The following is a 16,183-nucleotide window of genomic DNA, read 5'->3' on the forward strand; positions in this document are numbered from 1 at the left end:
AATATAATAATATGCAATACTAAAAAAAAATTATGTAACTTAATTTTATTATTATATATAGTTTTTTAAAAAAATATGTGATAAATTTATTTTTGTAATTTTTATTAGCTAATTTATTAGATTTGGCCATTTTCTTAATTTTTTTAAAAAATAGACATTTATTAACTTAGTTACCAAATTTAGGGTCATTTTCCATCTCAACTCTATAAATAACTCCCTAATCTAAAAGAGTGGGCTGACGACTCAGAACTGTGGCCTCACAAGTTACAACTGAGAACTGTGGGCCGGAATAATATTTGGGCTGGAGGACCCGACCCGACCGGAGAACATGAGAAGAAATGGAATTGGACACGTGGAGTAAATTAACGAACTGAGAGCCACAGGTACAGGAAGGAGATGAAGATGACATATTGGCGCCTTCAATCTCAACAGCTTATCTACTCCTTCTTCCACTACCACTGCCAATTCCAAGCAAACCTCCCTCATTCAGAGAAAGTGAGTTAGTTTAAGAGAGAGAATGAGAACCATAACGCTCTCAGGGAGCGTTTTGCTTTCTCTGCAATCTCGATCCAAGTCCAACACCCAACCTTCCTCCAAGCTTTTTCTTCGGAACCCATCTTCAATCTCTGCAAGGTGATCCTCATCATTCGATACCCATCTCCATTAGGCTCTTCTTTTATGATCTAACTAACTACTCTGTACCAGTGTTTACCTTTCGTTTATTTGGTATTGACTTACAAATGCAATTTTCCAGAATGGCAATGTAAGAAAGTATAATTAGCAAAAAAATGTTCGCCTCGGTGAATATAATCACTTAATTTTTGTAAGTAAAAATGATTTGTTAAGATGTATTTTTTTTTTCTTTTCCAGGTACGCAAGCCAGTGGAGAGCAAGTATTAGTGGGGAACGATTTGGTAGCTTTTCACCAACATCAGAAAACTCAGATTACAATGTAATACTTCCTAACTCACCTCACTCCATATATTTTGTTGTCTTTGAAGAAAATCGAGTTTTCCTGTTGAGTTTGTTAGCTTCGAATTCTCTCATCCCATTACATGACATTTTAGAGATATTAGAAGACAAACAAGTGGAGAGAGATGGTGTGAATTTTAATAATGTCATGTCATGTCATGTCTAAAAATAAAAATGAGCACAATTGAAACCAAACCCACTTTGGAGTGAATGCCTGCCCCTGAAGTTGGAGCTAATTGAGCCATAGTTTGTTGCAAGTGCTGATAGTGATGATGATTGTTGTTACTATGCTCCTAAGCGAACCTTTTTCATACATCTAAATTCTAATCATAAAACGAGTTTTATTATGCATCATACTTTTAATTTTACTGATGATACATGTTAATTAATATCAACCATGTTTTTACAATTGTATGTTCAATGGAAATGATATATTATTATTTTTGGAACAGGAGCACTTAAAGTGTCCTGATCACAAGAACTTTGAAAAGATTACGGATGTAATTCAAATAATGGATGATTATAGTGGCTTAAAAAATGAACTTGCAACCAAGAACTTGGGAAGATCGTCTGAGAAGGCCATAGAGTTTGTCTTTTCGGAAAAACCAGTTAGTTCATTTTTGAAGATTTTGATGATGTTTGGAGTTCTAACACTTCAAGGATCTCAACCAGCAGTTGCAGCTTCTGATTTCACAACCAGGCTTCTTTCAAGTCCTTATTTTTCTGATCTTGGAGATATTAGCACAGGTTTTGCTTCAGTTAGGAAAATCTCCCTAAACTTCTATAAGCATGATGTTGTTTTCTAGCTTCTTTTAATAGCAGTCATAGAGGAACTGGAGTTTTCTTAATCATACTTTGAAAGTTTATTATGTCTCACATCATTTCGGTTTTGGACTTCGAAAGGAATTTCTTATCAAAGATGGATCTTGAATCAATTCTGAAAGTACTTCTTTTATTGCTTATGAGAAACAGAAATGACAAAGTTCCAAACTTTGGAGAACTTTGGATATCTCCCAAGTAGAGCTTCTGCTCTCCCAAAATCTTAGGAAAAATCTGAATAAGTTAGAGCCTAACTAGTTTATTTATATATTAATTAGAGTACATATAAGACAAAGTTACCCCTAAACTAGCTACTGCACTTATATGATGATAACTATATGATTTCATGTTTTGAGACAATATGGTAAACCAAACATGTTTATATTTTTCTGGTGCAGGCTTTCTTGCTGATATTTTTCTCTGAACTGGGGGACAAGACATTCTTCATTGCGGTGAGAAGCTAACTGAACAAAATCTTGTAGTTTACAAACATTCATGAAAAAGAAAAAAAAGGCAAACAGACTTAGTTCTATCTATGTATAAGTTAAATGATTTATTAAATGATTTTTTTGGTATACATAATTAGTTTACCATTTGCCCAACTTATGATACATGTAGATACGCACACCAAATTCGTTAAATTTATAATTCTCATTAGAAGTAATCTGTTTTCTTTGTACTTTAACTTGAGTTTGAATGTATGTTGCCCTCTCCCTGAAAGAAAAATAAACATATATAATATGCAAAATTTAAGCAATGTCTAGTTCGGCTTTTTCTCTTGTTGTCCATATAACATATTTAACTCCAAATTTGATTTCGTGATGTCTTCTGCAGGCTCTTTTAGCAGCTAGGAACTCTGCTGCAGTTGTTTTCACTGGAACGTTTGGTGCACTCGCGTATGTTTTATTCTGTTTGCTCATGATTATTTAGATGTCCTTCATTTATAATATGCTACAAGTTCAAAGAACTATGCTTATGAGACTTGACCACTCATTTGGGTAGACAACTTTTCTTTGTTGGATAAAGGTTTTAAACATGACAAACTGTAGGATTTTAAACATAAAACTTAAGACAAACTGATTAATAAACTCAAAACAAACACAATTCAAGATGATTGAATCAATGACAGATAATCAAACACAATTGGAAAACAAAGATCAAACTGTAAAACGTGGAGACAAAACAAGGAGATACATACCGGTTCAAAAACAATTAACAAAGATCAATGTGATCTTTGTCTGTACTCTAATTTGGAACACTATCTTCAATCTTTATTAATCAGCAAATAATAGTGTACCCAAACTGTTGAGAATGAGTCCTCCAACAAAAGTTTACAAAGGATATTTGAATTAACCTTAAAACATAATACATATTATTCATGGCATTGCTCTTTAAATAGAACAAAAAATATGACAACATATTTTAAATTTTAAAATAAAGCATCTTATTTTCTTAATAAATCTGATTGAAAAATCATGTTTTTTGAATATATCAATTTATTTGTTTGGAAACTGTAATTAAAATACGACATTAATACTTTGTAGTAATAGATTAGAATCTTGTTATAGCAGAACACAGATATGCAGTAGCATAAACAGAAATAAATTGTGGAAAATTGAAAACTTGACACAAGAGAATTGTATGTGATATTAGTGTTCTTTCAAACACTACTCGTCCATAGGGCCACGCCCAGAGAAATGAAATCAATTAGTAAATCTCAAATAATTACAAATACAATTGATTTAAACAAGATTAGACTCCCTTTAAGGTTTTGTCGCAATCCTTTGTAATTTATTTTGCTAATCAAATTTCTGTACATCACCAAACAGCAAACTCCCTTCATTTTTGCTCCAAAGCGCGCCAAATATCATAGGAAGTAGAGTAAGCCACCATAGAATTAAGAACTCCCTCGGACATTGAGGATTATAGCCAAGAAAGGAGGAGTTGATCTCGTCTTTTCCATTGCAAGAACTCTGGGTTAGTTTTGCCATTAACTAGAGTTGCAGGTGGATGAACTTTGTTGAACAAGATCTCATCCAGGTTGTGGCCGATGAAAGTCGGTACGACTTGTGATTACCACACAAAGAAGTTGATGCAATCTAAATCGATGGTTAGTGAAGCAGTTAGCGAGTTAGAAAAGGGATTCCAAGGTTGATTGGATGAGGTCGTAATTTCTGGAGGTGCAATCGTTGTCGGCGTGTCTTGAGTTGATTGAGACACGGTAGAACCATGACTTTGAGACAGATTGGTTGAAACAAAATCCATAGACGTGAGTCAAAAGCTCTGATACCATAAAGGAATTCTGTGTACTATCAAAGTGTCTTAGAAATACATCAATGAATATGCTGTGAATTTCTTAATCACACAAAGTGATCAAGTCCTTTATTGATATACTGAACAATTGTACATAGGGGTTGTTATCAGCTAAACAAACTTAACAGAAATGGAACTGACTTACAACAACCAAAACTGCTACGAACTACTTTTAACAAACACTTTTTAACTAACAAATTACACAATTAGTTATTAGGGAGGAATCAATACTACTCAAGCATCTTTGTTTAAATCAAGTTACCATTTATTTCATGAGTTCTTTGTACTACTAAATTTTATTATCCATAGACATTGCATATTATTCATGAGTATTATTGTTCAGTTCCATAGACATGGCTCAACTACTAAATTTTGGTTAGACATAACATGCAGGGCAATGACAGTCATATCCGTTGCTCTCGGACGAACTTTTCACTATGTTGATGAAATCCTTCCCTTCAGGTACTTCCTTTGCTTTTTGAACTGTAAACAGTGAGGGCTATGACATGTTATTCTTAAGAAACTCATACAACTAGATGTGCTAAAAGGGGACATGGATCACACTAATTGCTCTATAGGTTCCACAATAAAATCTAACTTAAACACTCAGGCCTACCAAATAACTTCAAATAACATATTAATAAATAATAATACCTATATTGCTTTTGGACAACCATTATTCAGCTCCTATAGTGTCCCTACACTTCCTACCATTTAGAAGCACTTGAGTCTAGTCTACCAACTTTGAAGTTTGTCCGGACCGAAACTTTAAGCACCTTTTCGGATGGGAATCTCCAAAAGTAAAATTAATTAACAATTTTTTTTTTTCATCATTGTAATATGTTACACATTTAAGCTAAAAAAAACATTCTCTTAGATTTTGTAACTTGTAACGTACTTAATTGATCTCAGGTTTGGTGAGACTGATTTGCCTCTGGATGATATTGCTGCCGTTGTTCTGTTGGTAATATTTCATCTTTGATCTAAACTTATTGTTTGATTGTTTGAACTGTAGTATGTGATTGAAAACAGAGTTTTTAAGTCATAGTATATTACGATGGCACTGATAAACTAGGAACATTAATATCTGAAATTTGCTTCATAACACTATTCTTCCACAAAAACAAACAATTTAGGGTCATAATCCCTCTACTGAGTTCAATTCCTCTATATTTATAGAATAAAACCTTCCCACCTCCTCAACTAATTACAATTTATTAAAAAGAAACCTTACTCTAAATAATAATTAAACTTGGCCTACATAGCCTTTCTTCCTTCGATAGGAGCTACTGTAATGTGGAAAAATAATTAATACAATAATTTATATTTTAATCCAAGATTAATTCATTTAAATTTCCTACGTGTTGACCATATTTCAAAACCATCGGTGTAAAAAAATGTTACAATCATAAATAAATCAGTTTTCTGGTGGATGTTATATTTTGGGCAGGTGTTGGTTTGCCTATATAAAAAATCTTTGATAATAGCCAAAGTATTTTATGAAGTTAAATCTCAATAACCAAATGGAGCCTCTGTTAGTATGATAATTGTATTTGTCACAGATCTATTTTGGGGTTTCAACCTTGGTCGATGCCAGCTCAAGTGATAGCCTTAAAGCAGAAGATGAACAGAAAGAGGTAAGAATAATTGCCATACGGAAATGCTGTTTACCATTTATGTTCTTCTCCAAATCATTAATTCACGTATCATGTTTCGATTCTAAAACAGGCAGAATTAGCGGTTTCCGAGTTTTCAGGAAATGGTGCTGGAATAGTAGCAGCTGCTAGCACTGCTCTTAGTACTTTCTTCTTAGTTTTTGTTGCTGAATGGGGTGACAAATCATTTTTCTCTACAATAGGTAATTACTAATTAGTACAAGTAACCAGTGAGGGTTAGCCAAGTTCTCTTTGGTTTCATTACAACTTAATTTGTTCAAGAAGAGTATCTCATGTCTTTATTTGCCCCCTATGCAGCTCTTGCTGCAGCGTCTTCACCTCTTGGGGTCATTGCAGGAGCACTAGCTGGTCATGGAGTCGCGACTTTGGTAAAATATTTATATATTTTTATTCTTTCTCGTATAATATGATATGAAGATTTACTCTTTAACCTCGGCCACTATAAATAAATAACTTTGTACACAATATTAGGAAAAGGGATAAAAAAAGAAGAAGTAAATTTCTCATTCAATTGTAAAAGAAAATAAATGGTAGTATTTATACTAGAGGTGTTTAGCTCAAACAAAGAGAGACTAACCCAAAGGAAAAAGCTCAATAACATAAAACTAACTCATCCTAATAGACCTTTCTCAAAATGAAATGTACAAGTTGTGAACATTTATCTTGGATACAAACATTTTAAACTGATTTGGGAATAGAAGTTTGGTTAAGATGTCAGTGATGTTATCCTTTGTAGAGACGTTAAAAAGCTTGAGACGACCTTGTTGGATCTTTTTTTGAACAATATGACCGTCTATGTCAATTTGTTGGATCTTTTTCCGAACAATGTGAGTCTATGTCAATGTGCTTTTGTACGCTCATGAAATACCGAGTTTTCAAATATATGTAAGGTTGCGGTATTATCACAGTATAGGACTGGTGGGCCGGTGTGATGAATGAGATTCTATCTCGAAATCAATTGATAATTGGAGGAGTAGGCTATTCATCTTATATATTCTATTCTTTCCACACGTTAGCAATGTGAGACTCTCTAACATCCCCCCTCAAGATGGTAGCTATTTTATTTGCTCATCATCTTGGACAAGTCGATCATAAGCGGCTCTTTTTTGGCTCACTATCCCTGATCACAAGTGGCTCTTTTTGCTCTACTTTTTCATCGGTATTTTTGAATTTTTGGTGGCTCTTTTTTTTTGGCTCACTATCCCCTAATCACAAGTGATTTTTTTGACTTTGGCTCTTGGACTAGTTTTTTTGAGTCGGATAGTCATTAGAAGTTTTTTTGTTTGTTTTTTTGTTTGTTTCTTTTTTTTTTTGTTTCTTTTTTGGTAAACTCATTACCAATTGGCTTTGAGATAGAACCCCGTGATTCTCAACATGGTATCAGAGTCAGATCTCTAGTGGGCTTTCGATACACACCTATCAAATAGTTAGCCAGCCGCAAGCGAGCAAAATGGTATTCCTAGCCGCGAACAAGAATAAGCGAGTAAATGGAACTCCCAACCACAAACAAAAATAAGTGAGCAAATGACACTACTTATGATAAGGTGATTCAAGATTGGTGAGCAAAAAGTATCTACCATCTTGAGGGGGAATATTGGACAATATTGTCCCACATGGATCAAATGTAAAAATATTGAGCCATATATAAGAACATGGGCTACTTCACTCATTACCAATTGGTTTTGAGATGGAAACCCATGATTCTCAACATAACAAGAATAAGCGAGCAAATGGAACTGGTAGCCACAAACAAAAATAAGTGAGCAAATGACAATAATTATGATAAGGTGATTCAAGATTGGTGAGTAAAAAATATCTATCCAAACAAAGATAGACCAGCCTAAAAAAATAAGCCCAATAACATAAAACTAATTCATTCTAATACACAAGAAGCATGAATATATGTATGAACATTTTGATATCTTCAACTGTCTATGCCACATTGGGAAGTAGAAATTTTTAGTTTTATGACATAGGTTAGGCTAATTAAGATTTTTCCCATTCAAATTTTGACAAATATCAAATTCCGCTCGTGAAATTTTTAAGCCGTTAAAATTTTTTTTTCGAACTATTGAGATTGTTGGATTTAAGAACTTTCATCCAGTTCCTTTCAATTTTACTATTGGGCGCCAGACGTGGACAGATGTTCGAGAAATATTTTAGTACATGGACAATCGTCATGTTAGATGTTCACTAGTAAAATTGAATAGACAATTTAGTACATGTCAAACTTTAAGAAAAGAAAACCCTAATTAACATTTCCATTATGAACTTAATGGTTATTTTACATTGATTCTCTTTATTATAATTAATAACATTTTGCCAAATTTCTTTTTGGGTGCAGATTGCTGTTTTGGGAGGTTCGTTATTAGGTTCATTCTTATCAGAGAAGGTATGAGTCAATTCAAGCATTTGGCCTTCAACTATTGAAGACATTTTTTTCTTTCTAAACATATTTAACTTATTTACTTTTTTATCTTCTAATGTCACTCTTCAAACACTATTGGCTAGCCATACCAAAACCGATTAACTTCAAAACATATCAAATACAAATGTGTTGTCATGTTCTATAATCCAGAAAAGTTTCTATCCAATGCAACTTTTAGCAGGTTGTATTTTTTGCGTAGTACACTTTATAGGTTAGAATTTGTAATGAGTTACTCTTACCCTTTTGATTTCATAACATTTTGAAATTGAATGAATATGTATTTTAGCTTAAATTCCACTTACCCTTTTAATGATTGTCATTCTGTTTTTGTACAGGCAATCGCCTACGTTGGAGGTGTTCTTTTTCTAGTCTTTGCAGGTATAACATTAATTGAGATATTGAACTGAAACCCCTTTGAGGTATTTCCACCATAACATTTAGCATTAGTGTTGTATTTATGGTTATCATTTTCAGATGTATGGGCTATCTTTATGCAGTGACTATGATCTTCTAAATATATAGTGAAATTTATATATTTATTTATTTTGAAACAAATAAATAATAATGGGTGATTCTACAATACACCCCCTTAAAAGGGATGTACAGATGCACTCTCTACTTATTTCGGCATCCAAAAAATTTTTTTAGTTTAATTTTTTTTCCTATTCATGTACGTTATAGCTATTTAAGATATCCTACAAAATTTTAATGAATTCGGAATAATTTACAATATAGAAAATAATGTTCAAATAGTCTATTTTACACGCGTATAAAATAAAATAGTCACGCGTGCAACACACTGTTCGAATGTAATTTTCGGCGTGTTAAACTTTTCCGAATTTTTTAAAATTTTGCAGGATGTCTTAAATAAGTATAATTTATATGATCATGAGAAAAAAATTGACTAAAAATTTATTTCGGATACTAAAATAGATAGAGATGTATCAGTGTATCCCTTTTAAGGGGGTGTATTATAGAATTTTCCAATAATAATTGTCTTTTATTTTGTTATGGTTGTTTCGAATAGGGACATAAATAAAGGAGAATTTTTAAAAATATTATGTTTTTTATATTTTATTTACAAGTTTATGGCTTAAAATTTTTATTTATAATAATATGTCTGTAAAATTCGAAAATTACAAAATATGCTTTTTAAAGCAAAAAGTAAGAAAAAAAGCTAAAAGAACAATAAGAAATTAATATTACGATAACGATAAATAAACTATAAAAAAACAAAAACAACTAAAAAAAATAATCGCGTGACAACTATAATTAGAGATGAAAATTTATACTGCGGGGATGGGTAACCGCGGGGATCCGCCCCTAATGGGATGAGAATTCCCTGTCTTGGTGGTTAATGGGGCAGTGGTGGGAGACAATTTCAATACCCGAAACGGAGATGGGGCGGGGGCGGGGATAATACTCTCCGCACCATATCCGACCCCGATATAGATATATATAATTTCATTTTTATTCTTAACATATATATAGTATATATATCATTGATATTCAAAATTATCATCCATAATTAAAATTATATATCATATGCTTAAATTATGAAGATCTAATGACGATAGTGAACTGATGATCATTGTGGATTACATGTGTAAAGATTTTTTCTTCTCAATTCTTAATTTCATCTTTGTTTACTTTTTAATTTGTTGGGAGGCTTGAGAGGTATGAGACTATGATCCTATACTTGGATTATGATTTTTTTGTTTAGTTTTTTCAAACTTTAAGACATAATTAGTTTTTATTTTCTACTAAGTTATGCTTTTTTTTTTAGATAGGTTTATCTTTTATTTTCTATGAATTATGAATGCATAATAAATATTTATGAGAATATTAGTTTAATTTATTTTTTTCAATTATTTAATTTTTTTTTTTTTCATTTTACCTTAATGGATACCCGATGGGTTTCCCATAACCGATGGGTATTCCCCTATCCCGAATTCGTTGGTTATTAGACGGGGATGGGGCGGGGATGGGGTTATAAATAGGTAGTGGGGATGGGGGCGGGGATTGCATTCCCCGTACATTAACCGCTCAATTTCCATCTCTAACTATAATACATCTATAAAATAATTAAAATAACAGTTTATTATTTTTACTGAAAATATATTTTTGTAATAAAAAATTTAAAGCACAAAAATAAAATATTTTTATGTTGACTTATTTTTTTAATTTTTAGTCTGTTATATAAATTTTTCTAAAATAAAATAGTGGAGCTACAATAAGAGCCACAAATTAAGAATTTTAATGAGATTTTTCCAAATATACCTAAAATATAAATTAATTCTAAAATTATCTTATCTTAATAAATTTTATTTACAATAATACTTTATGACATTATAAAAAAATACATATTAAATCAATATGCATTAAATAGAAATAATTATTAATTTTTTTTTTTACCATTTTTGTTTTGAAAAGTAATTTTTTGATTTATTATGATGTTAATAATATACTAATTAGTTCAGTCTATAAGTTTGGTGCGCTTTAATATATATATATATATATATATATATATATAGAACACTTTTTAATGAGTATTACTCATGAATGGTTACTAAATAAATTCAACTATAAATATTAATTTTAAAAATATCAAACTATCGAATTTTGATCTAATAACGAATAATGAAATCACAAATTTGAATTTCTATGCTTAATTTAACTACTTAATTAAAAAAATATCAAAAAATATCTCTTTTTACACTATATCAAAAATATGTTCATACAAAAATATTTTAACTCAAACTCAACTTCTTCTTTTCTTATTTTTCTTGCTAAAAAACATTTTTTTTCTAAATTTTTTTTACCGATGGAACAATCTCAGCCCACATGATATGAAAATGAGAGATTTTTTTTAATTAGATAGAAAAATTAAGCATAAAAACTCAAATTTTTATAATTTTACCTATTCATGAGTAATACCCATTAAGAGTGCACCCATATATATATTAAGTTGATGTTACGTGCAATGCACGCATAATTAATTTTTTTTAATTAGGTTTAACTAAGTGATGTTAAGTATGTAGAATTTTTTTTAATTAGGTAATGTATTTTTATTTTTTAATTTTTGAAATAGGATTTGAGATTTTTAATCTTTGAGAATTTTTTTTAGCTATTGCGGTTATATTGATGTGCTCTTTAGATGTAATTATATATATACATATTTTATATAGACAATAAAAGAATAAAAGAATGAATTTCATTGTTATACGTATTTTGTATTAATCTATATACATAAGGATTATATTAGAAGATATTTTGACAAAATTTGAACTTCAAAATACATTTTATATATTATGTTGAAATATATATTTTAAAAAAATAATGATAGTGATAGATACATTCTTAATTTGTAGTTAAGAGAGTGTGGTTATAATAAAATGTACAATTTATTAAATATATATATCTTTTATGTATAGATGTGATTATATATAGATATAATTTATTTTTAATATATATAATAAAATTAAATTTTTTTATATAAAATATTTATATAATATTTATTTTTAAATACATATATATTAATATTATAAATTAATGAAGAATATTCTGTTAAATAATTAGAATATTCTATTCAAATTAACGTAAAAAGCCAAAAGACATTGTTAAACTAAGAATTTCGTTACATAACCAGATTTTATATAGAATATATATATATATACATTTATATACTAATTAATTATCTTTTCATAAAAGATTTTATTTTCGAATCAAATTATTTGAGATATCTTTTAGCTGTTTCTAAAACTTATTTGGATAAAATTTATTATATCATTGAATAATATTTAGATTATATATGTTGGAACTTATTTTACCAGATTTTAATTTACTATCACATATGTTGGTTTACAACCTAAACATGTTTTCAAAACTATTAAATTAAACACATAAATAGTTTACAATTTCCTTATATTGGGAATACAACGGAATAAATAGCTCTTTCTGTTCAACACTCTAACTCTTAAATCCTTTTGGTTGTAGAGTATCACCAAGTATTAAACCCAAATTCTCTTTTTATTGTTTAAGCGACATGTCTACATAATCTTCCACAAAAAATTGAGTGCCATCTTGAATAGTGTGGGTTGGTACTCAACTCACTTAAAACATGTAATAGGCCTATGCCAATGAGAAAAGAGAAGATGAAATTTTTGAAATCCAATAGTAAAAACTATTTTCAAAAATTTCTAAAAGAAAGAAAGGAGGAAGATGAGACATTAGGGTTTCTAGTTTCATCTCTTCCTTTTTATAGTACATAATATGTTTAAGTTGAATCATATACTTAATTAAAATATTATGATAAAATATTTTGAGTAACTGTGATTGAATCTCACTCAAAACTAAATCTATCAAATATATATATATATATTATCATTTTAATTAAATAAAAATTATTATTATTATACAATTATATATATTGGCAAAAGTATAAATTCAATTTTTTTTAATCCAAAATTAAATTCAATTTTTTTTTAATCTAAAATTTATAGATATAATTATTATAATCTTAAATAATAAATAATAAAATCTTTTATATATTATATTAATTCAATTCTCAATAATTAGAAATTAAAAATTTAAATATAACAATTTATTAATTTGACACAATGTTTGACATGTGGCATGAGAGACGACGTTAGGTGCAGAATCTTCCCTGCTCGCTGACTGGCCTAGCTCAATGGTTGTACCTTACACTTTCTCGTGGATCAATCGACTCATGGAAAGATTTAGTAGATGCTTTTGGCATCCAGTTTGCTCCTTCCCAATAATGTCAAATCGAGCCCAATAATTAAGTGGATGTCAAGCAACAGGAAGACGAGTCCCTCAAGGACTACATTCAATGATTCTTAGAGGCAACAGCTAAGACCAAAAGTCTTAGCGAGGAAGCAAGGGTTATGGCACTCGCAGCCAGGCTCAAGGAGGTGAGTCCTCTGTGGTCCGACCTTTTTCTCAAGAAGGTATACACCATGAACGACTTCTTAAATAAAACATATGGATTCATTAAACTTGAAGAAGTCATAACCCAAGCAAAGGGCTCAAAGGGTTGCAAGAAGAAATCGCCAGACATTGAAGCCCCTGCTACTAAGGCATAGGGAAATGGGAAGAAGGGAGGTTCAAACAGAGGAAAGAGAGCCAACAATGGTGGCAAGCAAGGCAACTCCCTTGGAGGAAAGAAGCCTGATTGGGGGCAAGCCCTTAAGAGAATATGGGCCTAGCTTCACCACCTACTCCATTATCTTGGCTCCAAGAGAGGAGATATATACAACCATACAGTCAATAGTGTTGTATCACAAACTTTTTCATTTCAAAGAGTCAGGGAAGAGGGACATGAACAAATTCTTTCATTACCATAACAATCATGATACTAATGAGTGTATTCAGTTGTCAGACGAGATAGAATTTCTCATCAGACAAAAACATGCTATTCTTGAACAGTATATACAACCTGAAGCTCTAGCTGGAGGAAATGCACCTCTCCAACTTGCGCCAATTGCAGGCAGGTTGGAGATCGTGATTGAGGCCCTCACATAGTTGGGAATTCAAGGAAGGCCTTAGAAAGGTATGCAAGATCACTTCAACATGAACTAAGAGCCAAAGTTTTGAATGTAGCAGAACGTCCTCCAAAGTCTCAATGCTACAGAAGTCAACTGATCACCTTTAGAGAATTAGACTTTTATCATGTAAGCTACCCTCACAACGATCCTTTAGTTTTATACGTTCAATTAGCTAATATGATGGTGGTAGGGTAATGATCGACGATAGAGCATCATCAAACATCCTATTCAAGCAAGCCCTACTCAAAATGGGTTTAGCATTAGAAGACAAGAAACTATACGAACAGCTCATGTATGGTTTCAACGGAGTTGACATTCCTCTATGTGGCAAGATCAAGCTACCACTTACTGTCGGCACTACTCCAATGCAGACCACCATCACGGTCGCGTTCATAGTGGTGGACATGAAGTGTCTGTACAACGTGATGCTCAAAAGGCTTGGCCTCTATGACCTTCGAGCCATCTCCTTAGTATACCACTTGTTCGTCAAGTTCCCAATGGCGGCTGGTATCAATTGTCTCTTTGGCAATTAAGGAACTGACTGCGAGTGCTATAATGCATCATTTATCACTTGCCAAGAAGACCTCCTCTGCTGCTATGGCTTCAGAGGGGACGAACAAGACCTCCCTTGCTGCTATGGCACCAGGGGGACGTGCAAGGCCTCTCTTGAAAAAGCCGAAAAGATGAAAAAGACCTCTGGAAATAAAATTATGAAGAAGACGGAGACGGCAGCTAAAGTCACTTGAAGGTGCGCCTAAGACGGGGATGACATTGACCCCTATTTTGGGGAAATCGACTCGGGAGTTGGTCCAACCAAGGAACTTAGAGAACTTCCCCTCAATACATCAGACTCAACCAAGATTGTCAAGATTGGAACAAACCTGATGGAGGTCTTGAGTGAGATGCTAATGGCTTGCCTCAGGAGAAATCAAGACAACTTTGCTTGGTCGCATGAGGACATGATTGGGATTGACCCCCAAGTCATCTGTCATGCCCTCAACATAGACAAAGTTAGCTTCAAGAATGTACAATAAAAATGTAGGCTCCTTGACAAAAAGCATTCCAATTCAAAGCTCTTAGGGAAAGGATTGAAAGACTACGAGAGAATAAATTCATTAAAGATAACAAAAGCATGTAATAGTAGGATTAAAAGCTGCCCAGTCAGCCTGTTGTCTGTAAAATAAAAAATAATTCCAAGTTTACAGATCGCTTAGCCAGTCATGATGTCTTAAAAAAGGCCTTATGGCCGAATAAGATATATAAAAAAGAAGGATAAAAAGAGAAGTAGTTAAATAGCTGGAGTCCCAAGCTCTCAGTTCGGGTCTTTCGGGCCGGTAGGAGCTGGAGGATCTGTTGTCTGAGGGGAAGGAACATCAACATTCTGGCCAAAGGTAGAAGCAGTCGCCTCAGGTTCACCATAAGCCACTTGGGAAGCGCAGAACTCGAGATACATGTCTTTGGCTTCACCCAAGTAATTAAAGTTTGCTTGAGGGTTAGGCTTCCAAAAATCATAAAAGAGCTCGAGATCGGCTGTCTCTAAGGCATGAGCTTTCTCTTCCAACCTCGCCACCTTAGCTGTAAGCTCCTCCTCCTTAGACTTCTTCTCCTCTTCCTGCCGACGGAAGACAGTTCGAAGGGTCGTCCTTTCATCTTGAAGGCTATTCACTTCTGCAGATAAGGTGCCGATGGTCTCTTCAAGTCGATCAGAAGCCTCGAGATCCTTAGTCAACTCAGTTATTTTCTTCTGAGCAGTAAAAAGCTTCTTGTTGACTTCGCCCAGCTCCAAGTTCCACCCTGGCGTCATCAGCATCCTTCTTGGCCAAGTCCACCTCCACCCTCATGGTGTTGGACAAAGCCGCATTCCGGGAAGCAGCAGACTTAGCTCGGGAGTATGTGTAAGCCAACTTCAGACCAGCCTACACATAGAAAAAACTTTAAGGTTTGAACGAAATAAAGAAGAACTAAAGGAAACTATCAACAAAGGCTTACCCTGGTAAATTCCTTCAAGACTCCTCACATCGGCAACTCCAGGGAAGATTTGTTATCAGCACCGCCCAGTTGCTCACTTACCTCAGGAACCAACCAGTTCATGTAATGAGCAAGCATCTCTTTGCCTTTCTTGGCCCCTGGAAGCACCAGCAAAGGTGGAGTAGGAGCCTGCACCTGCTTCGGTCCACTCTTGGCCAGCTCGGATCTGCCCTTTGATTGCTCAGGCCTGTCCGAGCTTCCTCCTCGAGAATTTTTGGACTTTGCAATTTTTGGAGTGGAAGGATCCGCAACAGTCAGCTCCTCGGAAATGTCGATAACCTCTCCAACTTGTGCCTTTTCCTTGGAAGGGGTCGCCTCACCACCTTTAGATTTCTTGGCTGGAGGAGACGAGCTTGAGCTTCCCCCAACTCTCTTCTTTG

The 16,183-nt window shown here is 33.0% G+C and overlaps 1 protein-coding gene across 2 annotated transcripts; it reads left to right on the forward strand.

Annotated features, from left to right (window-relative positions):
* The first annotated feature begins 369 nt into the window (after positions 1-369).
* LOC115698234 (protein PAM71, chloroplastic) lies at positions 370-8,743 on the forward strand. Of its 2 annotated transcripts, none has more exons than XM_030625434.2 (12): positions 370-633; positions 871-952; positions 1,425-1,730; positions 2,190-2,243; positions 2,626-2,687; positions 4,498-4,566; positions 5,017-5,068; positions 5,667-5,741; positions 5,833-5,962; positions 6,078-6,148; positions 8,125-8,172; positions 8,544-8,743. In XM_030625434.2, exons 1-12 carry the CDS (start codon positions 518-520, stop codon positions 8,613-8,615), a joined length of 1,137 nt encoding a protein of 378 aa, XP_030481294.1. In that variant the 5' UTR covers positions 370-517; the 3' UTR covers positions 8,616-8,743. The 2 variants fall into 2 exon arrangements, with proteins under 2 accessions (XP_030481294.1, XP_030481295.1); XM_030625435.2 differs by having other exon boundaries at positions 391-763.
* Positions 8,744-16,183: the final 7,440 nt, after the last annotated feature.

This window comes from Cannabis sativa, chromosome 7 (genome assembly GCF_029168945.1).
Source record: "Cannabis sativa cultivar Pink pepper isolate KNU-18-1 chromosome 7, ASM2916894v1, whole genome shotgun sequence".
NCBI lineage: Eukaryota > Viridiplantae > Streptophyta > Magnoliopsida > Rosales > Cannabaceae > Cannabis > Cannabis sativa.

Excerpts from the sequence above, each read along its gene's own strand:
- LOC115698234 (XM_030625434.2), top strand. The coding sequence starts at position 518 with ATGAGAACCATAACGCTCTCAGGGAGCGTTTTGCTTTCTCTGCAATCT. Across the intron at positions 953-1,424 it reads CAGAAAACTCAGATTACAAT|GAGCACTTAAAGTGTCCTGA; the intron begins GTAATACTTCCT and ends TTTTTGGAACAG. Across the intron at positions 2,244-2,625 it reads ACAAGACATTCTTCATTGCG|GCTCTTTTAGCAGCTAGGAA; the intron begins GTGAGAAGCTAA and ends TGTCTTCTGCAG.